This window comes from Cataglyphis hispanica, chromosome 12 (assembly GCF_021464435.1).
Source record: "Cataglyphis hispanica isolate Lineage 1 chromosome 12, ULB_Chis1_1.0, whole genome shotgun sequence".
In the NCBI taxonomy this organism is placed as follows: domain Eukaryota; kingdom Metazoa; phylum Arthropoda; class Insecta; order Hymenoptera; family Formicidae; genus Cataglyphis; species Cataglyphis hispanica.
In genome coordinates this window covers 3,352,155-3,379,478 of record NC_065965.1, presented here as the reverse complement: position 1 = coordinate 3,379,478, position 27,324 = coordinate 3,352,155, and the positions used below count along the sequence as shown (strand labels likewise).

Sequence of the window (27,324 nt, the reverse complement as noted above, 5' to 3'; positions counted from 1 at the left end):
ATTTGTATACGCATGTAATAATGGACGGAACATGTGTGGCCGTATTGTATTGCATTTCACACGCACTTCTTATTGTAACATGTGTTACTTTGTTGCGCCACATTATCATTCTGCAATCGCGCATTAAATGATGCAAACATGATGGTTATCAAGTTGATAAAATACTCTATTTCAATGAAATTATCGAGACCATTCGGTCAAACATAGCGCGAGCGTAGTTTCATTCTTCATATCGTTCAACGTCAGGACATACTTGAAGTTAAGATACCAGCTACTCATGTTGGTACGTTTCGTGGCAACTTTGACATTTTATCGTTTTCGATTTTGTGTTCATTGATTTGATACCATAAAGTAAATAATCAATTAAGGATTGTTCTTAGATAATTTGCAATTTTTTTGCAAACTTAAAATAAGATAAATTGCTCAAATTTTGCCTAAAATCCAAAATTTTGTTCTTCTTTATTTCCATCGATACCATCAGTCGATACCATTAAAGTATGAGTATACCCACAGTATATATGTATGCATTTATAATTAATCAAGATATTATTTATGTCGATTTTTTTTATCATAGCTATTGTGATATTAAGGTTTATAACAGCTTTATCTTGGATAGAAAAAATCTTTTGTTATTTTTAAGCTTCAAGGTGTTTATTCTTTATAATACACTTTAAAAATTTTTTTAAATTTTTAAATGCACAGATGTAGAATAGTATTTCATAAACAATCAAAATGATAAATTCCAAATTCTAATTATATATGTTTTATTATATGTAAAGACAATCAATATATAATAAAATTCAATATTTTGGATTCATAACGGAACTTTACACATATTAAATCGTTTTAGTATATGAAACAAGTGTAAGATGGCAGCATATCCTAAGATAATGTAGCTGATAAAAGTTAAATTGTACAGTAATCCTTTAAATAATTAATGTTTTTTTTTTCAATATCGGATAAGTGAGTTAAATTGGCTAGGTTTGACATTTATATGCTTTTACACTTTCTTTTATCCATAAGAAATGAAAAGTTTAATTAACAATTTAAAATGCATATATTGTTCTATATAAAAGTTGGTTTGGATGGTTTTGAAAGCAATTAACGACATGTTCTCGACTGCCTTTTAATTTACATCTCTATGTACTACTAGTCAAATACGAGAATTCATAAAAATGATTTTAATTGCTTCCGGAGAGTGATTACAACCCACTTCAATAAAAAATATTAATATTTACAATAGAAAATAGGAAAACTCAAAGGAAGACAAAACTCCATAGAACTGATATTAAACAATATTTTATAAACAAAGAAAAAATTATATACGCATAAATATTAACTATATATAATTTTGTCGTGTTGATATAATAAAATATTAATATTAAGAAAATTATATTAAAAATTATCGATGTATAGCTGATAACAAGCAATTCACGTTGTGTATGTACACATTAAACATGTTATAAAAATAATCCATTAATCACTTCGTGCGAGTTTACCGTACAAAATGCACCGCCCTCGTTGTATTTTGCATTTTGATCGAATCAAAATTTAGCAGAGCAGTCTGTTTGCGCGGTTTCGTTAACAATGAGTTATAAAACCAGATTGACAGATTAATTATCAAATTCATACTAGTTTATACGAACACCGCTGTTAATTCATGCATATTTTTGAATGAATATACGGATTATAATGGCGGCGTGCGGCAGTTTTGTGATGAAAAGTTTGATTTTTATTACATTTTCAATTCTTTTTCATTTTAATATGTGAGAATGCTTATATACATATATATATAAGCATTCTCACATATCTATTTAATAATTCAATTTAACTGGTACAAAAAATGATTGCAGTCTGCGATATTATCAATATTTCAATTGGTTGGCAATCATTAATCACTCTCTTCCTTAGAGCAGTATCTACTGTAAAAAATTATTTCTGTATTATTTTGTACATTTTATCTTGTACGTTAATGTATTTTTAAATAATACTAAGATTAGAAGTAATAGAAATGCTATTTTATTTAAACAGTTACTATAATAACACGTGTAAAAAATATTTAATAGAAAACGATTTTGTGGAACTAATCAAGATAATATTGTACATGATACATATTTTTATAATATATACAAAGAGATACTTACTAATATAGCACTGTAGGAACTAGAACAATCATGACGGAGAACATAGTACAAATCATGGCAGTCGATAGGATCTCCGCATCGCTCATTGCAGTTTTTGTTCCATTTTGCATTGCTTTGTTCTCCTGAATAAATAAATATAATAAATAAATATAAAAAGATTAAAAATAACATAAAACAAGTAGATATGCATATGCAAAAATATTGATGTAAAAAGCTGCTACAATGTGCGTGAAAAATATTGCCTTTCATGCATACATCAATCATATATATAAAAATAATATATAGATTTTATAACAGATTCATTGTATTAAAGATGCACTTATTTTCGATTTTTTCACATTTGTAAGAAAATTTGGCTGGTCAGTTCCCATCAGAATTATATTATTCATATTTATTTTTGCTTTTCTTTCTCTTATTTTTCATCTAATAAATTATAAATTCAACCTTTGAATGCGAAGATATTATTCATGTTAATCACGATAAAATTTTTGCATTTATATATTATAAATATAAAAGGATAAAAGGATCTTTGTTATATATCATGTCGTACATCAAAAGTATACATTAAAAAAAAAATGTAGCAATTCTGACTGAAATCTATTTTTACTATTGTGTATTACTAATAATTCACGATGACTAAATGCAAATGATCCGTTAATAATATCTACTAAATGTTAATTTTAATGACGAGAGAGATTGTCATAAAAATGCGTTTTTACAATATTTATAACAATATAAATAATATATATTATAACTAAGTTTTTTAAATAAAAATTGAAATATATGTATATAAAGTTAGATTAAAGAAGTTTCGTGATATTTTGAAGTTTAGTTCCAAAATTTTTTTAATTGCTTATAAGTTAAAAATCATTGTTGTTTAAAAAATTATATTAAAAAAAAGTTATTCTTCTCTTTTTTGATAATCTGCTTAAAATAAAATTTAGTGAATTTTAAAATACTTTGCATATTATACAAGAGATCAGATTTATTTTTATCGGATCTTTGAGTAAAAATAATTCATGCATTATATATAGGACACGGAATTGCAATTAATTAGTTCGCCAATTCACTCAATTTTGCATTGATTTTGTACAAACCAATACGACTGAATAGAATTCTCAACATGCATTTTGCAAGAAGGCATTAATCCTTTAAGTAGTGATAACACAATGAAACTTTATAATCTAGTTTTGGATGCGTGTTCTCTCAAGCGCGACCTTCTCTTCTATACCTTCTGCTCTCTTTTCACGCTTTTGTAGTTCCCATCATAAAGCTCACTCTTTGTTCTATTCAACTGAATACAGAAAAACTGGAAAATTTTTCTAGTAATACTAGGAATATGATAAATACGAGTATATAGAAGTTAATATTTAATGTGATATATATTAATCTAAAAGTTTATTAAAACGCTATTATAGGGAATCTTTTATATAAGTTTTATTTTTCTTTTTTAGTCGTTTAATATTCCGAAGAATCAACGAAGAATTAATTAAAGGAAAGAATGCTAAATCTTTTGCCGTCGAGTGTTTAACTGATCGTTTGTTCTGATAAATCCTTTAAGTTACAAGAAGGGAAATAGTGGACGGGGAAGGTGAAAAGAAGTTTCGTAAGTATTATAAACGAAGATGAGAGGGCAAAGTACTTACAATGGTGTTACTTGGCTCTTATGCACCTACGATACAATAATCGAAGGGATTTATATTTAGAAATTAAATACATATTTATTAAGATAAAGATATAATTTGACTCTTTAAGATTATTTTAAGTAACATAATGCATTATAATAATGTTGCAAATTTATTCTAAAAATGCATTTTTTATACTTTTACAATTTAATTTCATACAGTTTCCTGTCTTTTTAGTAAACTTTTAACAAATTTGAAATATTATCTTTTAAAGATAAAATGTTGGATTTTATCACAATGTGCGCTTGAAATGTGTTTTCATACATTCAACCTTTCACATCAAAATATCATAGATATTATCGCTCGCAGTTCAATAAACATTCATATATCGGAATCTTCAATGTTATTGGATATGTTATTTCAGTGTTATATAACAGGATCTTTCTCTCTTTTCCAAAAAATAATTAATTATAATTATTGATATGTTTATTTTATTTTTATAAAACAAAATTTGTAATTATAAATATATTTATAGAATGTATAAAATTTTATTTAAAAATTTTTAGATATGTGTGTAACACAATACTTTATTTACTGTATAAATTTGTGATATTTTATATATAATGCCGATTACATTAACAAACTAATATCTTTGTATGCACCAAAATTAATCTTGGTTTAAAATTAATAAATCTAATAAATCTGAATCTGAAAAGTTGATGTCCCCATTTTTATTGTCGTTAAAAAATGAAGTTAATTAATAACTGCACATTAAATAACAAAAAAAAAAATCTCTTCTGTAATTGCATTACGCAAAACTTGATCTATTTCTGTCTAATCTATTCGCCAATTTAGTATAACTAATTGCCGACGCTTGAAATTCGCATCTAGTTGACAGAGGCAGGAGATCGAGGTTGTTCATGTCAGACAGGAAATCGAGCGACTTGTCTTTCGATCCTCATTAAAACTTTTGTCGACAGCATATCGTCCTTCCGAGAAACTGCTTATTGTTTAACTTAGCTCGTTATCATTATTTGACCCGAATATGCAATATCGGCCACGTGAACGGGTTAATCGCGCGACAACCGCGCGCATCGACTTTGCACCACGCCTGTCGCTAAACTTTATGACCTAACGCAAGAGAGAATACTTATGCAGTCAATGAAAATGTGCAAACTTTCCTCTTAAGCACGCGCTTCAATGAAAATCTAGGCAAAATAATTACAAGCCCCAATTTCGACTTTCCCTTAGAATCGCTAATCTCTCTTAACCCCATCTGATTGTTTGACTAATCTTTTTGAAATGGATTCAATTTAAGCATAGAATAGATTTTAAAATACTATTCATTAAAGTTTGTGCACATATATATAATACGACGATTGTTATCGAGAATTTATTTTATCAGATAAATGAAAGATATGAGTGAAGCGCATGAAACAATTTGATTTAACTTATGTTATAATTATAATGCATTAATAATGCATCAATCGAAAATCTTTTTGTAATTATTTTATAAAAATTTATTACACACATGAATGTTTATATCAGACATTAAAGATTTTTTATGTAAGTTTAAAAATTAAATAACATTTTATATTTACCAACATGAAATTATCAAATATGTTATCTTTTATCGCACATTACAGAGAATATTATAATAATTTAGGATATGAAATACATAATTATCCATAAAATTTATTTGATTTAATAGAAGAGGAGTTATCTCGCGCATAGCGACAGCCGAGTTTCACAGTTAGAATATTAAAGCTTGACGAGCACATACCTTTTCGATTACTTGCACGTAGCAGTGGCAGTAAAGGACGCAGGAGAGCAATATCAGCAATAGACTTTGCGGAAACATTTTTGTTGTTAACGCTGGGAATATGGAATACGATGTATTTTTATACACTGCGTTGATGTATTTTTATACCTGCGTTGTAGCAGTTATTTACTTCAGTCGACTCATAGCAAAGATGCGCATGCGATTAATGGTTTGTCGGCCTTTATCGCTTGTATTACAATCCTAAAAGCTTATCTTATCTATCACATTGAACGTGTAACAGTGGCAGTGTGTAGCAACTACTACATGTATGTTCTAAGTACGTGCGCGATCAGTTGTGAATAAACGTATGTATATTTTCGAAGATTTGAAACTATATTTTTAATTTTTTTTTTTTAACATAATAGTTGTTAATATTAAAATAAAATAAAAATGAAGCTAAAATATTTACATAAACAAATTTATATAATTGTTGGCATTTATGCTCAATATAATCTTTTTAACTTTTTTTTTTAAGAATTTGACAACTAAGACAAAGCTAAAATTTTCGATTCCTGATAGAGATAGAAAATCAGATAAATTTTATCAAAACTTTCGAACTAACATTCCAAATTTCAGGAATGTTGAAAGTGTGGACGGAACTTGCGGATTTAGTGGAAGAAAAATTACATACATGCCTCTTGCATCAAGTAATAATAAAGATAATTTGCTAAAAGAAAAACAACATTTTTTCGCAATGTGCGCTAATCTTGTAGAATAAATAGTTTCTCGTCATAAATAGAATTACCTGCTCATGTACAAAAAAATAAAGATCTGTAAGTAGCTGTACAATAAATTATATATATATATATATATATATATATATATATATATATATATTAATGTTAATATATCATAATATTAATCTATTAATCTATTATGATAGTATAAAAATTAATATATATTTTAATAAATTAAATGTATCATGTGATTATTTTGTATGTCTTATTTAATTTTATATATTTTTGTCTTGAGATATATACATTTAAAATTATTTTATCTGTTTTATTTATCATTTCTATAGATTCTATATTTGTATAACAAGTTCTTAATTCAATTTATCAAACGAGCTTTAATTGATGCTCGTTCAAGCCACGAGATTATTCGTTGAATATCGATTATATCGATGTAGCACAAGCCCCTCTAGCTTTTGTAATCAATGCGGCGTTATACTGCAAGTGCCGCATCCTCGATGCGCCATTAAGAGCCGATGGTACTGACGTGGTTTAACGCTAACCCAGTTCAACTAAATTTTCTTTCTCAGTCTATGTTATAGAATAGCACTATAATCCAGAAAGGGACAACGAATCGCTAACTAGAGTTAGCTAACCCAGACTGTCGGCGTAACCGCGCCTAACAGTGTCTTTTAAGGTATTATGCGCAGTTGATCGTATTAAGGGATGTTATATGGGCGTTACGTCCACTCATGGTTCATAAAGGGGTTTTAACGCAAAATGACTCTGTATCCTGTTTCTCTGTTTAGAGAAAGCAGCGTCGAGGATAAGATAATGATTTAAAATTTAATTTTGGCTTTTTTGATAATTTCTTTCTCTTTCGCAAGCATATTGTAGCAAGTACGCAAACAACCAGTTTCAGTATAGATCATGCGTACATTTTGTAAGATTTAATTATAAATGTAGAATATTATAGGAGAAGTAAAATGTAATAATGGTGTATTGCCGTTTTGAGTGCGTGCACACAAAAACTCGTTTGTAGAGTCATAAAGAAATTATTATGTTCTTTTTTTTTTATAATAGGAAATGAGCGCTTTGCGAACATTTTTTTATTTATTTTATATATAAATGGCACTCATGCAATGCGCGCTATATGTTAGTTTCAGAAAATAATGCAGAATTAAATGCAACGAAGATCGGAAAATTACACGTGTTTGTAGATAAATAATTGGCTTGCGAGAAAAAGAAAAAATGAAGACAATATGGAAGACTATTTCCCTATGGATTACATACTCGGAAGGCATTTGCACAGATAAAAATTAAATTAAGACACACAGAGATCCTAGAAAGTTCTTTTTGCTCTTTCTTTTCCTTTTTCTCTTTCTTTTCCTTTTTCTATTTCTCCTCGTGATCTCGCCGGAAAATATTGTTATTTCGTGAAACGGGTCAGACCAGTGAAAAATACTGCAGTAAAATCATAAAAAGCACATACGCATTTGCTCGCGGCAGTAAAATTTCTCGAATGTATTCTCGAAATGTATACATCATTAATTATCCTTTGATTCATGAAATCTAGTAAGTAATTGATTTTTGCATAGTGCGTATTTTGCATAGTTTAAAATTTTTCAGAAGTGAGGGAGAGATAGAGAGATACAGAGAGACAGACAGAAAGAAGGAGAGAGAGAGCGCATTAAACGTCAATATTATAAAAAGTTTAATATCCAGAAAACATGTTTTATATTATTTATTGCATATTTTTTAAATAAAAATTATGCAAAATTTGTAATTTTTAATTTATAATATTTTGTCAAAAAGTTTTATTAATACTTTAATTTTCATAATAATTTTTTTTTTTTGAGAAAAAGAGAAAAGTTTTAGTAACATAATAATTATTTAATTTCTTGCTCTTTCTTTTTATTATTAATTAAAAAAGTATTTTTTTATCATGTGCCATAGCTGTAACAAGATATATAAAAAATATATATATATGTTAAATATTATATGTATGTTAAAATAGTTTTTTTTTTATTATACAATTTGTTATTTCCAAAAAATAATATGACAAATCAGTTTGAAAGCCAGTATTGTTTTCAACATTAAAGAGATTTCAAAAAACAAAAACTCTTTCTTTTAAATTAAAAAAAAATATTATACATATTTTGTTGAAACGTGCAGTGGGAATATAATTTAATAAATTGATTAGTATGTCTTAAATATGATAGAAATATTACGAAATTGCTATGTCAGTCACATATTGACTGCAACCACGAGTAATCAATGCGGCAAATTTCTCGAATGATTTACTAATATTTCGAATAATTCGTGTTGGCCGATGTGAATACGAAATCAATAATTGCTTTAATCGCGGTGGCAAACGGAATGTAATACTCCGCCGTTGCTTGTATTTCGAGTAGAAAAGCATTTTTAAAGGGAAGCAAGCACTATCAGGATCTAACTCAAATGAACGGATTTGCAAGTTTAAATAGCCTCTAGAACAGTTTAAAGCGCTTTAGGAATTAAAATCTGTCCGTAAAGTGGCTTTAAAATTCTAAATCCGTGTTTTCGAAGCTGTTCAAATCTCACTTAACGAAACGTATTTTATATTATTCAAAAGAGCAATTTCGTTTTTGTATTACGTATTGCAATGTTTACACAAATTTGCGCAATGGATTTATTCCAATATAAACAAATAAATTGTAATTGTAAAATATGTTCTTTTAACTGCATTATAAACATAAGATATGTAAACAGTTTAGTTCAAATGTTATGAATATTTTATTTGTTATTTTTATAATTAAAGAATTTATATAATAAAATCGTGTAATAAAATTGTGTAAATATACAACTGCGTATATAAATTATAACTGTAATTTCATGCTTCATGAATATATCTTGTATATTAATAATTGATTTTAAATTGCTTTAAACTGACATTAAAAGATCAAGTAATAAAAATAACAGCTAATTTTCAATCGCATTTTTGGATTGATATCTTATCATTATATTTTGTCTTTTATCCGTCCAGATCGTCTTATGCTTTAAATGAGACAGATAAAAGACAAGACGAATTTCAGCTGTGCTTTCGAAGTAAACTTGCGACGAGGACAAATCGTAAAGTCTACTTCTGTAATGTTGCAGATCTTAACGCCGAAAAAGAAGCGAAATGTCAAGTTCTATGATATATAGTGTTTTCTGTTAAAAGAAAACTAGTATGCTTATACAGTGAGGATATTTTCTAACGCTATTCCTTGACATAAATTTTTCAAAATACACCATTTTATACCAATATACTGGAAAATTTCGGGATATATTTCTTTAGTTAATCTTTTTCAATATGTTAAAAGATTATTACATTATAATTTTTGCAAAATTATTTAACTAAAATAATTGTCTAATAAAATGTATTTTAATATCTTATATAAGTTTATTAAATTGTTATTATTCTTTTAATTTATCAAAGCAAACTTTTCATAAACTTGTCATTTTTTGATCACTTATTTCTATGTGACAAAAAACCTTATTTTAACTTTAACTGTTACTAATTAAATATAAAAACTCCTTTGGTTAGTATCAAGATTTTAAGTTACTGGAATTATGATGCATTTGGTTTTTAATGTTGATCACGATGGATTAAAATATTTCATATTTGATGAAAACGGATTTATAATATTATTGTTGGTCAGAAAAACCGAGATTTTTCATCAATTTTTTTTCGATATGACGCAACTAGAAAACTCATGGAAACTCATTAATTCTTGATGCATTTTACTTCATCGATATTTCGTTTCCGTTCAGCGAGATTCTTCTTGCCGGAACCTTTGTTTTCCGCGATTTCTCTCTCTTATCTTTGTGAGAAAATGAGCGATGTCCATTTGGAAGCTGTGCGGTTGAAAGCAACCAGTTTTCCTTCAGCCTGCGAATCGAACGACGATCGTACCTCGGCAGTCCTCTCAGACTCAGGATATTAAAGACAGATTAAGATCTTCGACTTCCGGTTCCGCCATCCATCGAATAATCGTCGCTGTCGTACAGCCAGATCTTTTAATGCACCGGAACATCTGCTTTGAACGGAAGCTGTCATACTGTAAGATAGATGTAACGCGTTGAAGCGTTTATGTTCAATTTCGTGAAGTTTATTAATGCTAACGGAGTTATGTTATGTACAATAAAGTGTCTATTTCGCAGTTGCGATATCATTTTCTAAACTGATAGTTTATATACTCTTCTTTTTTCCTTTTTTTTTTTGTTTTGAATTTTTTGATAAATTTCTTAAAAATCTGTTGATAAGATGAAATTCTATCAGCTTAATATACTTAAATTTTGCATTCTTAATATCTTTTTTAACATAAGATACATATTATTTAAAAAATAACACAATTAAAAAAAAATTTCTGTTTTTTTGAAACTATTTAGCAATTATCAATTTTCGTATAATATTTAAATTTAATATCAAAAAATTCTTTTAATTAAAAAAAATTCTATTAATTATAAAAGTTGCAATTTTATTTAGTATGTGAAGAAGGATGGCAGAAAATAAAAGAGCATTGTTGTCAAATTTACGTAAATTGTAATAAAATACATCCTGACACATTCAACATGCGATAATACTACAAACAAAAGCAGCGAGCGATAAAATGCAAATTTCGCGAACGCGCAGAAAACGCTGCCGTCACCGAGTATAAATAATTTTAATCTTCGTTTTTATATGTCGGTGCGTTTTCGTGCGCATTTTGTGCGCACGCGCTTTGCATATAATGCTAAATTAAATTGTTCTTGCCAAGATATAAATATTTTCGATAGTTAATAAGCCCGCAGCAAAATATCTATGCGCAGTCGCGTGATCCATATTTTCATAGCTCACCCGATCATTTTTTTATCATGTTTCTTAATGTTTTTATTTAAAAGCATGCAATTTAACACATGTAGCAGCCTTTCTATATATATATATATATATATATATATATATATATATATATATATAAACTAGCCAGCTTATAAACTTTAATTTAATGTGTATAGTTTTTATTCATTCCAACAAACATTAAAACAGGCCGAAAACTTTTAATTGCTTTTTAGGAAGGAAAAGGTTCCGGGTATGCCAGCTGCTAGTAAACATAAGATAAAGTATTCTGTAATTAGAAGTTTTACGAGACTAGCAAATTACCGACGTTTACTGAACTAAGATAAAGAATGTATAATAGGTTGTCCAATTCTGGTTCTAATTTGCAATAAACATTTTATTATTCTTCGAGAAAAATGTCTTGGTAATTAACAATTTATTTTAAACAAGCATAATTATATATGGCATTTAGCATAAAGTATACAATAAAGAAGTAATTACTCATAAAATTGTGAATATATGCAAGAACAACTTTAAAAGAAAGAAACTTAGGAAGAGAAAAGAAACAATTCACGTTCCCTCAGAAATTCAAACTTCTTAGGATTTAAATATTCAAATATTTCTACTATATAATACATTGACGTAACCTTTTCATGTTATTTCACGTAGATTTTAATGCAAATAAATTTTACATAAGTACTTAATATAATCGTAATATGTGCCAGTAAATTATAATTTAATAGAATACAATGCGCTTTTGTAACTAAACAACAATTTAATTAAAAATACATATATATTAGAATACAGGATAACAAGCTATTGTATTTTGATAATATTTATCTGCAAATTATTACAATAAAAATTTCTTCTGAAATAACAGATTAAACGGAGGAAGTAGAGAAGTCAAGTCAAAAAAAGTTAGTGAGGACTCTGTCCCTTTTATGGCGGCATTAGAGGAAAAATCAACAGCTATGTTAGCACGCCTGGCCTTCTTCACGGCGATTTGTTTCACTTTGCGGAGCGGCTACCACTCTCGTTCTACTTCCGAGTCTCTTTCGCTCTTCGTTTAATCTTCTCGAGTCAAGTCGGATCCCACCATTAGTTCGCGTAGTCCATGTACTTTTCATTCGGACCCACGTTTTGCCGGTGACCTGATACAGAGTTTCGAGACGCCGAAGGGATAAATGATCGACGAAGTTTCTTATGAGGGGCGACGATTTTCTAAACTATTTTCTGTGATGTCTAAAATTGTAATTGCTTTATCTATTGTTCTGCAATAATTATGAATGATTGAAACAGTCAAAATATATAATAGAAATACATATTAATGTATTTAAGTAAGTAGAATAAGCATCAAAAACCGGCATTGTATATAGAATTCTTAAACTAGCTCTTATTTCTCACAACAACAATTAAATGTACTTTATTACAACTCATATAAATTTTATTAGTTTATTCATTAAATGGATAATACAATAGATGTGCTCATTATTTGTATATCCGTTGCTCGCTTGTATACATACTAAATCAATTTGATTGACTTCTTCAAGTTTGAAAATCTTGTTCAATTTATTCTTTTTAAATTTTAAACGTAATTGGTTTCAGAATTGCAACCGTGAATACAGATCAGATTTATAGATAGAAGAAGAAGCTTTGTACAATATTTATGCGTGCATATTTACATGACCCAATGTGATTGATCGCGAAGAGAGCTCGGAGCGCCAGTGCGCACATACATGTACACATACCAGTACGTCGCGCGTAAACAATTTCAGTAAACAATTCTTGTGATCCAGGAGTAATTTCCGAAGTAGAGTTCCGTTCTGTTCTCGCGTTGTATTTCCTTTGCGTAAACGTCGCTGAAGAATACAATTCAGCGGCGATGCCGGTGATGAGTAAATTTCGTCTTAATGTCGATTCTCGCGAGTCTTGACCTACAAAACGATCTAATTGTAAAGCCAAGGTAAATCTCGAAATTTTTTTTTTAGTAATCTAAAAACACGTTTGAGATATTACAGCGTCTTGAATAAAATACTAAATTGCCGAATTATATATGTGTATATATATATAATGTAAATTGTTTAATACGTTTTGTCACCTATACGAGCGTATATAAAATATCATTAAATCAATTAAATTAATTTATAAAGAGAAAGCGAATGAAAGAGAATGAAATTAATAATTTTGGAAATGTCAAGTGACAATGTTACAAATATAATATTACATATCTAAAAATGAAATAAAGTGTTGAATACTAACTCTGCTGTGTTCATGTATAATATGTTAATTTAAAATAATCGGAAATAAATTAATAAAATATTGATTTTCATTTTAAAGCTATTATAATTAATGTCTGTACATAATGTAGAAATATGTAATTATATACGTAATAGTAATGTTTTATTTGTAAATAATTAATAATATAAAATAAATAAGAAATTTTCGTTGATATTTCTATCAAACATGTAAATTTTAATTATTTTAATAATAACAGCAATAAGTTTAGAGTTTTAACAATTAAATGGAAAAATTGATAAATAAGAGTCAAACTTAATTGTTTAATTATTAATTACCCTAATTAAATTTTTTAGTACGAAGACAATGTATCGAGTATACATTGATAATATAAAGTATTGCATTTGTTTACGATTAAACAGAAATAATTTAATAAATGTTGACTATCAAAAAATTTTTTTAATATTCGCTTTTATAAGAAAGTTTTTCCTGTCTTCATCAAGACGAATATCAAACACGAAAGAACAAAAGAGAAAAAGTGAACTAAGATAGTTTTTCCCGGTGATGTAAAGATTAAGAGAAAAGTTAAGATAATATTTAAAATATCTGTGCAATGTTTTCTCGGAGCAGCACATCAAAAACTTTAAATAAAGATTTATCTTCCGTATAGTCGGCCAGGCACGAAGCGAAAAAAGACTTGAAGAACGCAGTCGCGTAGAAGTTCTGGCGCACGGGAACTTGCCGTTCACATGGGAATTTCGTTTACTAACGTAATTTGCGGTTACTAGTCAAGAGGTCCGTGACTCTCGTTCGCGCTTAGGTGTAATGCGATCATGATTCGTGATGTTCGAAAAAGAAGAGGGGAGTATAATTGATACATACCGGGAATGCATCTTAGCGTGACTTTTACTTATAAAGCATGAATAGAACCTTGCGATATTTTACGTAAGTCAGTATTTACATTGGACTTCCATTCATTCTCTGACAAAGCATTAAACAAAGAAGTTTTTTTGCCCCATTTTTTTCTGTATGTTAGAATATTTTATAAAAATGTCAAAATAACAATTCGATATGTTACAGTTTGTAGCATCCGAAATAACGACGCAACTCATCTTATTATTCCGAATTAAGATTGAAATAATTTGTTGGTATCAATAAAACAGATAATGCAATAGAGTTTGTTATTTTTTTGTCACTTTCATATAAAGTAATTCTCATACAATGTCATTATAATTTATTAAGAGTCTTGATTCGAAAATATACGCGCAAATGCGTTTTAATAAAAAACTATTGTAAGCATTGTTTTTAAAAATTACTAAAGCAATTTGTAATATTTTATTTCATAGTTTAAAAACTATTTTTATTTGATATTTTTTTCTGAAAATATTATTCACATTTTATAATATAATATTGCACGCAAGTATATAAATATTACATAAGATATTTTGGATACCCGACATTGTTTTGAGAAAAAAAGAAGTTTGTGAATATTTTATTTTGTACTGAAAAAGGCAGTAATTTTCAAACTTCTTTGATAAAATGTTTCTCCTATTATCCCTTTCTTTCCTCTACACAACGCGCAATAACATCGTTATTTTTTATAGCTCCGGATCTTGTAACCTTGCTGTAACTTAACTCCGGAAACATCATAAAGCAGGTAGGAGTTACTTCGTAACCGTCGCGATGCTCGTCGCGTTGAATAACGCCATTTAACTTTCGCGATTCAGTAATCGGATGGAAATGCATTTATGAATATAAAACGTGCGCGTATACCTTTTCTTCAAGGAACTGGAAATTGCACAGCTTTTCTACAGCGCGAGCGAGTTTTTGGATTTAAATACCCATTACATAGAAATTTACAAACGGCGAGATTTATAAAAAATACTGAACAAGTAATTTTGCCAATTCAGGTTTTCACCGTTATATGTCAATCAAATTTTTCTGCTAATCTTGTCGTTGTAATCACTTTGTAATCACTCATTATTATGTACTATTAATTAATTACAAATAATCAAGTATTTTTCTACAAATCTCAATAATAATCCTCTTTTTCTCAAGAAAATAACGCATTGTATATTTTTCCGGAAATTATTGTATGGCCGTGTGTGTCGGATTATTATATTGAAATGCAATTAAGGTTGTCTCATTCACTAGCTCGGTATTCGATTTATGATGTTTAACATAGGATAGCGTCAATTAACAAGATATATGTTTCAAGCAAATTTACTATTTTCTATGACATTGTGCATGTTACGAAAAGTGCGTTATCAGGTGTTTATCATACTACTCTTCCCAGTCATGTTTAGTGATTTACCGCTCGTTCGAGCGATCGTGTACGCCGAATGTAAATTACATGTGGGCACATCGAAAATGGAATATCGACACGTATGGACGTTTATTGTATTTTGAGAAGATGTGATTTATATGTTTTACATATTTGAAAAGATATTATACGAAACATATATATATATATATGTATCTTCCCAAATTGTCCCTCCAGATTGCCTATATACGCTATGTTTTTAAAGATGTTTTAATATATTTTTGTACATTGTGTAAGCAATTTTTGAAAATGTTATATTATATATTTTTTAATACTCTGGCAATAACTTTGTGCGAAAAAGAAGAGGATAATTAATAAGATATAACATTTAAATTATAATTAGAGAGAATCTAATATAAAATATTACAAATATAAGAAATAAATCATTTACGCAAGATTATTTTTTTAGAAAATTTTAAACAATTTTATCTGGAACGTGAATTAATAAGAACTCAATATTGCCGGTTACAATTAGCTAAATTTTTTCAGAAGAAGTAATTATTTCTTTTAAAGAAGTTCAATAATTGTGCGATTGATCAGCTTTCACAACAGCTTTCAAAGTCATTTTGCGATATTGAAAGGCAATTTATGACAATAATTCTGAAAATACTTCTACCATGAATTTTCGTTGAAAAGATAGAAACGGAAAATTAAAAGTACTTAATTATTCTTTTAATAAGTGTAATATAAATGAGACGTTTATTAACGATTATATTTAATAAAAACAATAGATATAAAAGAACTAAGTACGTAACTAAGTAAGTTTGCGTAAAATAATATGAAGTTTGACAGAAGTTAGTATTGAGCCGCGTAGGCTAATGATAATCGTGATTATGATGATCGCTTCGGTGACTGTTGTGCACTTGAGCATGAAATCCGTCCTTGCCCGCCTGATACTTCACTGTTCTGATATTGCCATCTGGTTCCTTCACAGTATATTCCCCGAACACTTCTGTGCCTGCAAAACGTCAACGTATAAGTTATTTGTCTCGCGCTGCTTCACGCGAAGCTGGTACATTTGAGACACGCGTTATCGTTCTCTTTTATGAAGACGAATTGAGATTTACACGAGTACAACGAAATATAGAATATAGTTTTCATTCTTTTGTTAAAAATCCATAACTATATTTACATCTCGCTGATATATTTTTTTTTTACACGATTATATAAGGAAACTTAAAATATTTTAAAAGAGAATGAAAATCTTGGAAAGAAAGAGAAAGAAAAAATGAAATCATTATCTTTATAGATTTATTATTAAAAAGTGCAAAAAGTGCAAAAACTATTAATAATATATTTTAAAATTATAATTAATAATTAACATTTCTATTAAATTTGTCTTCTTCTTTTATTTTGAGGGACGTAAATATTTGATATAATCAATATTTAAATAGCAAGATATCTCTCTTAAAACTTTAAATATAAAAATATGATCATATATTATTTAAAGAAGATTTATTTATCAAATGCAATAATTGATAAATCATCATAATTTAATGTATTTATTGTATTACGTTTCTTTTAATCACCATTGAATTGCAAATTTCTATTTCAAAATATAAATTTTTTATAATCTATTACTTGATAGATTACAGCATATTTTAATGAATATTATTAAATTTAGATTAAAATCTTGCTTTGATAAAATGTGACAAATTTTGTAATCGATTTTAGTTATTCTAATTAATTTAACGTTTGCGAAAAAGGATAGGAATGGTACGCTCGCAATTACTCAGAAACTCTTCTATCAATAGCTGCTATCTAAGCTTTATATGGTTATAAACTTTTCAGCCGGTGCGCTTCTGCCTTTGAAGACACGAATACTGAAGCGCGGTTTTTTAGCAGCACTTTTATCGTTCCTAACTTTTCTCTCGGCGCGTTTCAACGAAATCTCTCGCTCCAGTTAAAAACTTGACGACGCTCGATGATCTCGTTTTATATAAAAAAGAGTTGTGCTTTGTGGAAATATTATTACAAAATTATATCAATGGAAAATCGGATTATTAAAAACGAAATATTTATTTTGTTTTATCTTGACAAAATTTATTGATAAAATAATATGTCTGTATTGCAATTAATTATAATGAAACGTACTAATTATAATAAAAAAGAGAGAGTGCGGACTAAGATTTATTTTTAAATATTTATTGATATCTATAAATGTAATTTAAATAAATTTTAAATATTAGAGGATATATGCTTAAGCATAGATTTTATTTAAAATACATATTTGCAAAAAAATATATATGTGTTTAAATTTGAATCATAGAATCGAAATGGAAAAAAAATAAAACCATATATTAAAAACTTTTTTTTTAAATTTAAATCACGGTAGTACAATTTTTCGTAAAAATAAATTCATGTCCAAGTTTTTTTATTCCTTTAAAATCATTTCTAAAATTGTATACATTACTAATAAAACATCGCTCGACGAGTGATAAAGCGTATGTAAGTCAAGTTAAAAGAATTACCGTGTCGTGGCTTTCCATTGAGTATTCTAAGAGCAACATTATAAAATTGCTCAAGCAAAGGTCACGTTGCCACTTTTATTCGCACAATCAGTCTGTCCTACGTTCACCTCGCTACATTTGTCAGCTTTTTCTCCCCTAGAGCACGGCATCGCGATTCCGCGTACGTAAGTAGGTTATTCTTATTCTTCCCGCTCGCGATATATACGTACGAGAAGACGAGAAGGATTCTCCTAAAGCAGAGGAGATTAATCTCCATTCAAACTACGTATCTTACCGTCTCTATGCTCCTTTTGACCGTGATAATCGCCTGTATGGTGGTCCTCGACCCCGTACGAAAAGGCATAATGGGGATGAGCGACATAGTCCTCATGGTGATGTCCGTGATCGTCGTTCCAGGTGACTTCGTGCTCGTTGCCCGTCACTGGCCCGTGAAAATTTTGGAATGAGTGTGCATATCCGTCCGGTTTTGCATTGACCAAAAGCAAAGTCGAAAGCACTAATACGAATAGAACGAGCTTGACAAAAAATACATTTGTTAAATTAATAAAATTCTAAATTAAGTTTAGCTTTGAAATATGGGATAGAATTTCTCTCTCCTTTTCTCTCTTTCTCTCTCAGTAGAGACAGTGTTGTAATGTACATATGTAAGAATATGTTAGAATAACAAAAAAACTATAATTAAAAGAGAAAAAATAAATCAACTTGGACAGAATTATAGGAAAAAAGAAATTTATAGTAAAGCTTAGTTGCGGAAATGTGATAGAATATAGTATCGGCTGACAGAAGAGACAAAAATATAGGTATTCTTAAAAAATAAGAAAATAGCTAAATAAAGATTTACAATTTTAAAAAAAAAAAAAAAAAATATTAGAATAGAATAAGAAAATACATTTTAAATAAGAAAAATAATAAGAAATTTTTAAATTGCTTTTTTTAAGTAAACATAATAAAATAATTTAAATTTAATGAAAATATATTATAAAGATATAATATTTTTCTAATAATATATTAAGCATATTCTAAAAATAAAAAGATAAAATCTTTAATCTTGATCGCTAAGTTAATCAATACAACGATTAAAATATACAGATAATTCCAATGCTTTTTTATGGACTGTTACGAAGTTGATGAATGGTTGAGAAACGATTGGAATATGTCGCACGATGTACACTCACTTCGGAAATCATGGCATTAATTAGCGTTCGCAAATCGTGTCCCCCTTTACACAAAGGCCTAATCAATCCGCGTGACCCGCGATCGTCCCAAAAACTGCGCGATTCGCCTGGTGCCATTGTTCCTTTTATAGGTTTGCTTTTCACAAGTTTCCCCTTTGCTTAATTCTTCTTTGGATTCATGCCCGAGGGAGTTGAGTTAAGCGCTCCCGCGGACGTTGCAAAACACAATTATTCAACCGGTCCAGCCGGCACAAAAAGTGTCGCGGTGCTCGGTCGAGCGCATTAGCCAATCTCGGACTAATGGAGCCCGCTCGTTGCGGAAGGAGAGCGAAAAAATGGATCGCCGGACTCGCTCGTTTCTTTCATTCTGCGACACGCGCGTATCGATCAGGATGGCCGCGATCGATGGCATCGAACGCTGTCAGGTAGCGTGACAACGCTCACGTCACAAATGCTGGACTTTCTTCCGGTGCACCGAAAAACATTACCTCCCATGGTCCATTTCTCTTACTGCGTCCTTCCTTACGCAAGTTCTCGTTTGATATATCCGGGAGTCAAATCGATATAGATAATGTAGAAGTAGAAAAGATTGGGACAAAGAAATCCAGCAGATATCACTTTCAGATCAATAGAGCAATGGAAAGTGCTTGTTGTCGTACTTTAGTAGCACAAACTATTTACATCAGCAATATAAATAAATGTTAACAGTGGTTTTAACGCACTACAAATAATATTTTAGGTATCGAATAATAATTAATGTTTAATGCTAAGAATTTCTCTATATATTTTTTTATAAAAAATAAAAAATTTTTAAATTTTGCTATTGTAATATTAATAAAAAAATTAAAAATATTAATTATATTAATAATATTGTATAAATTCAATTTTAAATAAAATTTATATCTTCTAATATATTAAGTATATCAAATTAGTCCTTTTTTCAAACTTTTCTAAAATTTTTTGAAATTATAATATAATTTTATCATTTATAAAACATTTTGGAGGAGAGAATTTAGCATTGCAAAAACTATGGAAAACGTTATTTTTTCAGTTGTAATTAAAGTTATTTTTTACTAAACTATTTTATTTATATTACATTTTATTCTTTTAATAATTTATTTTTTACTAATTTTAATCCGTAAAAATAAAATGATTTTGATTTTACTTACTCTTTTATATAACTTCGTATAATGTGTTAAATCTCACTCAATATTGAGTAAATCGGATAATCTCCCTTGATCTTTATCAAAAAATTCGATGAAAATTTTTAGCGCGGTATTCTTTGTCATGCGGATGAAATAGAGATATGCTAAAAAAATTTGCAGAACGCTTGATACTAACCCGAGTGGTCCTCTCGTATATTAACAAAAAACGGAAGACTTCATTCGCTCTCTCCATGCTACAGGATGGAATGAAAGAGTGGATAGAATATGAGAGAGAGAGAGAGAGAGAGAGAGAGAGAGAGAGAGAGAGAGAGAGAGAGAGAGAGATGGATAGGTGAAAGAGAGAGGTGGATCGGAACAGGGACGACGAGAGGACAGATTCTGGCACACGATGTGCTGGAACGGCGGAAGTGCTCGAAGAGGCGCTCAGGTTTTGAGTTATGACACTTTTTGAGTCGAGAAGTCGCATTGTGAATGGCGCATCCGGGTCCGGTGTAATATCCCACCTCGATCTCAGTGCCGGAGCCGGCGATAAATCTGCCTTAAATAAGATTTGCCGGCGACACTCCGGCGAAATAAAAGGAACGAAGCGCGGATGACGGCGCGAGCTGCAGGATGCCGGCTTGTTACTTCTTCGACTTTAGTCCGTTGATGCGCTTCGCTCGCCAATTCATGCCGGAGTTAATGAGTAGCCTGAAGTCTTCGTCTTCGTCTTCGTCCTAATTACGAGCGCGCTACAACATAGCAGCAGCAGCATCTTCGTCCGCAATTTCTCGTCTACCATGATGACTCTTACAGCTCGTATAAAGGAAATAACGAAGTGCACCTGACGAGTTCCCTTTTTATGAGCCTTACACTCGAAGTTTATTCGTCTATCTTTGACAAATAAATTATACGCATAAATAAGTGATAATGCTAATAATATCAAGAATGCTCTATTATTATCATAATTGTAATAAAATATCTTTCTATTAAATATGTATTAAAAATATATTTCTTTCATTATTTTTTTTCTCCAAAATAAAATACTTAATTAATATGCAAAACAAAATAGTTAGTAAATATTTAAAATATTTAAATATATAATTTTCTTAATGTTGTAAAATTTTTCTGTATAAATTAATTATTCTTGTATAAAATAATTATTCTTATTTAATATTATTAGCATTAATATTAATTAAAAAAGTAATTGACATAGCATGAATTACAATTTTTTCTTGTTATTTTAGTACCAAAATAATTTGTGTATGATATGGTAATTGATTACTAATTATTATTACGATATGTTGTATTATATTAATATAGATTCATTATCTGTACATTATATTTATATTGGACATTGCATCACGTATATTTTTCGCACAAATATGTGCGGTACAAATGTTTGCTTATTTCAGCTATATTATTTTATAATAACAATTTTTATTAAAGAAAATGTCAAGGGAAATCTTCTGTTAAAGCAGTTTACTTTACCGAGAAATATGATTTTGTCATTTATTGTCTTTTCATTAAGTTAGTTTAGTAACATAGTTTACCAGGAACCTCTTAATTCCAATTGCTAATTACTTTGATGTGTAGATATAGCTGTGTACATATATATATATATATATATTTCTTTTTGAGAAGAAATTAATTGGGATGAGATTGTCGAGAAAAAGAGATGTCCTATGTATACGTATATCTGTTATCTTTTTTTAATTTATTTGTGTAACAAACATGTTACAATAAATTAATTAGGAGTATTTTTGATTTAATTAGTGTTTGCTAAGTAAAGAGAAAGAAAATTTACGTCAGCTGTATAAAACGAAAAGTTATTATAAGAATATCCAAGTAAATGTTGCAGAACGATAACGGCGGCAACTCAGCAATTGCGAATTGTATATATAATTCTCGAGTTTTATAATCTTTTGAAATTATGAAGCTGCATTGTAAAGAGACGGGGCAATAAATCAGGCTCACGATTAAATTGTAGAAAATATGATTTGTTACTGACATGAAATAGGAGGCACGCGAAAGAAAAATTCTACTAATTTATGTCTAGATTTGAATTGATGTGTATGTATATGTATCACTCGATAATGATTAATGATGCTTTGCTTTAGATTTTTATAATCTTTTTTGCTTTAGAATAATATTACAATAGGATTAGACAATTATTTTATTTTAATTATTTTAATTATTTTTAAATAATTATCTTTTTTATCTGTTGTCAATATTTAATATTACATTAAAAATAATTTCTTTTTTGCTATAACGTTAATAAAATATTATAAGGTATTGAATCACATAAAGAAAAAATTATGCTCAGATTATAAGAGAAGAGTAAATAAATACGTATTTATTAAAATGATGAAATATTGTACCAAAATAAAAATTATATAAATTATTGTATAAAACTTTATTAAAAATTTATTTCAACAAAAAGTAAAACTAATATTTCATTTTAGAAAAAATGTATTAACGGTGGGATTTTATGGTATTGTACAGAGTATTGTAAATAGAATGATCTTGTCTATCGATCCCCATAATTGTCGTATCATTCGATGGACAATTATTGGCGTATCTTCGGTGCAGATACGTCAACCACACTCACGTGTGTACGATCCGCAGACATATTTTGTAATCCCATTGCACGAGCACATCGCACGGACTGTGCAATCCATGTTTTCTACATCCAGCGGGACAGATTCTCACGACACGAGACAGTTCACGCGTGGAAGCGGAACAAATTGGCGTGCGCGTACGTTAGACAATAAATCATCATATTTTATTTTATTTTACTCTTTTTCCTCCAAAAAAATCTATTGCCCGTTCGCCCATATTTTCGGCTGTATATGTTATTTCGTTTTTTCGCTTTCTTCTAATATTTTAACAAGTTTATTTGCGCGTTACATAATGACTTTTCCATGCACTTAACAAATCATCCTTTATCTGTTTATAATATTTAATACTTTTTAATAAACTGCGGATTGTTATTAATAGTATTATTAATGACCATTGTTTGCGACGTGCATTTTTGCGCAAAATCTAAATTGTATGAAATTTTAATGTTTTTACAAATGCTCATTTATTTGTTCAAATGTTCCAAAAATAATATACTTAGTGGAACTTGTTTCTTACGACTACTGCAATTTTTAATATTTTTATTCAAACTTCTTTTACTTATACAACTATACTGGAAATGAAACCTTTTACTTGTCAGACAACGGCTTTTCCACTAAGCTGTCTACATCTTTCTCATATCAAATGCATGCATTCTCGTTGAGAGGGCCGAGCGACAAAGAAGTTACAGAAGCCGATGAATTCGTGGCAACACGAAGCCGTAAGAAACTTCCTTCGGGATAAATCCCGGGGATTACGCGACGCCGAGATTCCTCCTTTTATCCGTGACCGCGCACGCGCCAAGGCATCGTAACTATTCCGCACGCCGGTGTAACTGCAGTTGAGTGTCTCCGGGATAAATTCCAAGGAAATTGTTCCGCCCAGAGAAAGACGAATAGTTCTGTTTGTCCACGAATTTCGAACCATTCTCTCCACCAGCGACCCTCTCAATGCGTCGTCTCTGTCGCGCTTTCGAGGACGCTCACCTATTTATAGGTCAGGATCTTGCCTCGACATCGGCTGGAGATGTAACGCGATGCAGCGTCGTGGAGCTCGGCGCGTCTCAGGACACCTCCTTGACCCCTATTTGCGGCTCGGAATCCCAAAACAACTCAAGCATCATCGTGTGCGCCGCAGAGTTGCCGGCAGATATTCGCTCGAAAGTTTTCGCGTAATTGCGCGAGATAGAAACGCGCCAAGAGTAGGAGGAAAGATGGAGAGAGATGGGAGGCTACACGGTGAGCTCCGTATCGTATATTATACAGATGCGGGTGGATGCTTGGAGAAGAGAAGCGAAAATTTGATAGAAATATCATGGAAAGACGCTACAGATTCGCGCAGAGCGAACTGGATATCGCGCGGATTCGCGCGCGAATCAAAGGCTTCGCGTAAATTGCCTGCGTATTCCGTAACTAGATATTTGCGTATCTCGCGACGGCTTCATTCGCCTTCCTCTGTATTAACGAATATTGCAGATACGAAATGTTATCATAAGTTTTTGCAAGAAAAAAATTTTTCACAAAAATATTAATAAATCTTTATCTTGTTATTACATAATCCATATCCTTTGACAATAATCTATAATCAATTTTAAAATTGCAATTAATCGGTTAATTATTTGTAAAGAAATCGATCGGTTTCTGTTAGTTTTAAAACCTAGTAATCGTATTCAATCAATTAAATAATATTGATGATTATAATTTTATAATAATATCGATTTGATGAAAAGCAATCAGTAATTTCAAGTTTCAGACTCGCATAAAAAAAAAAGAAAGCAATTCAGTAAAACGATAGAGTCCCGATCGAAATCCGAAGATTTCCATGTAAAGTTCCTCTAATGTCATTTCTAGAAAGTTTACTTTCGAATATGCACTTTAAGTACGCTTCGGGATAGTCTCGCGATGTCTTTCGCGTAGCGAGACGCTTCCGCTAATGACCAAGAGCATTTCCCGGGTCCTTGCTAATTTTCCAAGTGTCCCGATTACGGTAGCGATGACACGGCCGGGGTCACACCGCGCGCCCCTCGGGTTAATTGGTTTTCACAGCGACGCTAAAGTTAATGTAGGTTTAGGAATATCCGTTGCGAATTACCATCCGTTGTAAGTAGCACTCTCGGTGCGACTCTCTCTCTCTCTCTCTCTCGATGGCAAAAGATTAATACCTGATGATGTTGACGACTGGCATTGCATCGGCGCCTTCTCGAAAGCATTACCTAAACCAGTACCGTTATCAGATTCACATCGTCTCATCTTAATTGCGGCTCGTTTGCCGCTTGCGTTATCTCTCTGCTCTGTTTCTTATATTAATTACTTTCAGAAGAGTAACGTGCATAGGGTGGGTCACAAGGTGGCAAGTGCATGATTGATCGAGCAACTGTGAGGTGCCACTGCAAGCATTGCTACAACAAATTTGCATTTTCTTTCGTTACAACGGCGGGGAGATTGAATTTGTGATTTACTTACGTGCGATAGATAAGGGCGTCGCGATTATTTTAATTTACACTTTGCGACTTTATTTATTACTTGTGCCTTTAACACCATAATCTTAAACGCTACAAGCTTGAATATTCAGTAAGACGAAATACGAAACAGACACGCAAATTTAATACATTCAAAAAACAGATTGAGAGATTTATTATTCACCGTGATCTAATTTTTTAAGATGTGTACGAATATATATACACTAACATATGATCTATATATATTTATATATATATACACATAAAGATATGTAAGTAAACAGTTTGTTTCAATAAATGACGTTATGGCGATAATTTTGAAAAAAATATGGAAATTTAAGAAATTAGTTCTTATTGTTGTTCGTTTTTTAGTTTTTAACTTATTCTCTTATCATTATCTATTAATTTCATCAATTTTAAATAACAAAATTGTGACTACCCGTGTTATTATTCCGATCATTTTGTGATAATTTTCTAGTGGCATCTTTAATCCCACCCAGGCTGAATAATAAATTAAACATTGTAAATCCATTCCTCGTGCTTCCGTAATTCGCTGAATCTCGAAATCCGGCGGGACGAGGAAGTCCCTGCGACGCCACTGTAATAACTGTCAGGATTTCTCAGGCATTATACAACCGTATCAGAATAATGAATGACAAAGTTCCCCTCGGATCGTCCGCGATTCTGCATCTCTCAAAACAGTTATGTATTGCTTTTAAAGTGCATCGAAAATTCCGATATATTTCCGCCGAACTGTCAAAAAGTACAAAAATACAAAGTTAGATGTGCAGCCTGCGATAACCATATTTATCCATCAGCTTCCACTACTAATCAGGATAGCAGCAACGCTATTCCGATATATATGTATATTCAGCAACATTCCGGCAAGTTTCGTGTGTTTGGAGATCGGTTACACTTGGGAGCAATTAGCATTCCTTTTAAACAAGTAACTGCAAGAATGAAACTAATTTCCCTCCGACTTCTACGTATGCAGTGCATTCCCAAAGCGGTATTTCATTGTTCGCTGATCTCCCCATTCTTTGGTAAAGTGTATAAATTTAACAAATAGCGTGTGATTAAAGCGACACTTTCCAAGTTAATGTGTTGACAAGAGTACTTATTAATCACAGAATAGTAAATATTTTAAATTCAATATCTATTATATGATAATATCATATGTTTCTGAAAAAAAAATAAAAGAAGGCTTTTGTATCTTTTTACAATATTGTATAAATATAAAACAAAAATTTATATATTTTAAAAATATCGTGAATTTAGTCTAAAATTACAGCAGAATTTTTATGCTATTATATACAAAAATTAAAAATTCTTTGTAACTGATACAGGTGAAAAATTAATTTGACATTTTCAACTTTGCTGTATGTGAACTAATGAAATATCGAGTCTGTGAACTAATAAAATATCCAGAAATTATTAATACAAAAGGAATTATATTTAACTTTTAGCATAAAATTCGTAGAATTTTTTGAAAAAATGTGAACTTATAGAATTTCCTTTTTTTTGCTCTTGATGTGAATAAACTTACATTCGCCTAAAAATATTCTCTTTTCATTTTTTATTCTAATAGTTTTAATACAGCCCTTTATAATTACGATAATTTATCGATCTCTTAGCACAAGAAATATAATGTTAAAACTATCAATCAATATCTAATGTCTAATGTCATATTGTTTCGCGTTGACAACGAAATCATGCCGGTAGAACGCATTACTCTCATTTCGAATGAAGAAACATTTATTGAATTCCACGTTGTTTTAATTATCGCAGGTATGTCG

At 30.0% G+C, this 27,324-nt stretch overlaps 1 protein-coding gene across 1 annotated transcript; it reads right to left on the bottom strand.

The window, feature by feature from the left end:
- Positions 1 to 16,324: 16,324 nt before the first annotated feature.
- LOC126853306 (adult-specific cuticular protein ACP-22-like) lies at positions 16,325 to 19,423 on the bottom strand. The gene is made up of 3 exons (XM_050598916.1): positions 19,307 to 19,423; positions 18,406 to 18,646; positions 16,325 to 16,618 (listed from the first exon to the last, which is right to left on the bottom strand). Exons 1-3 carry the CDS (start codon positions 19,421 to 19,423, stop codon positions 16,476 to 16,478), a joined length of 501 nt encoding a protein of 166 aa, XP_050454873.1. The 3' UTR covers positions 16,325 to 16,475.
- Positions 19,424 to 27,324: the final 7,901 nt, after the last annotated feature.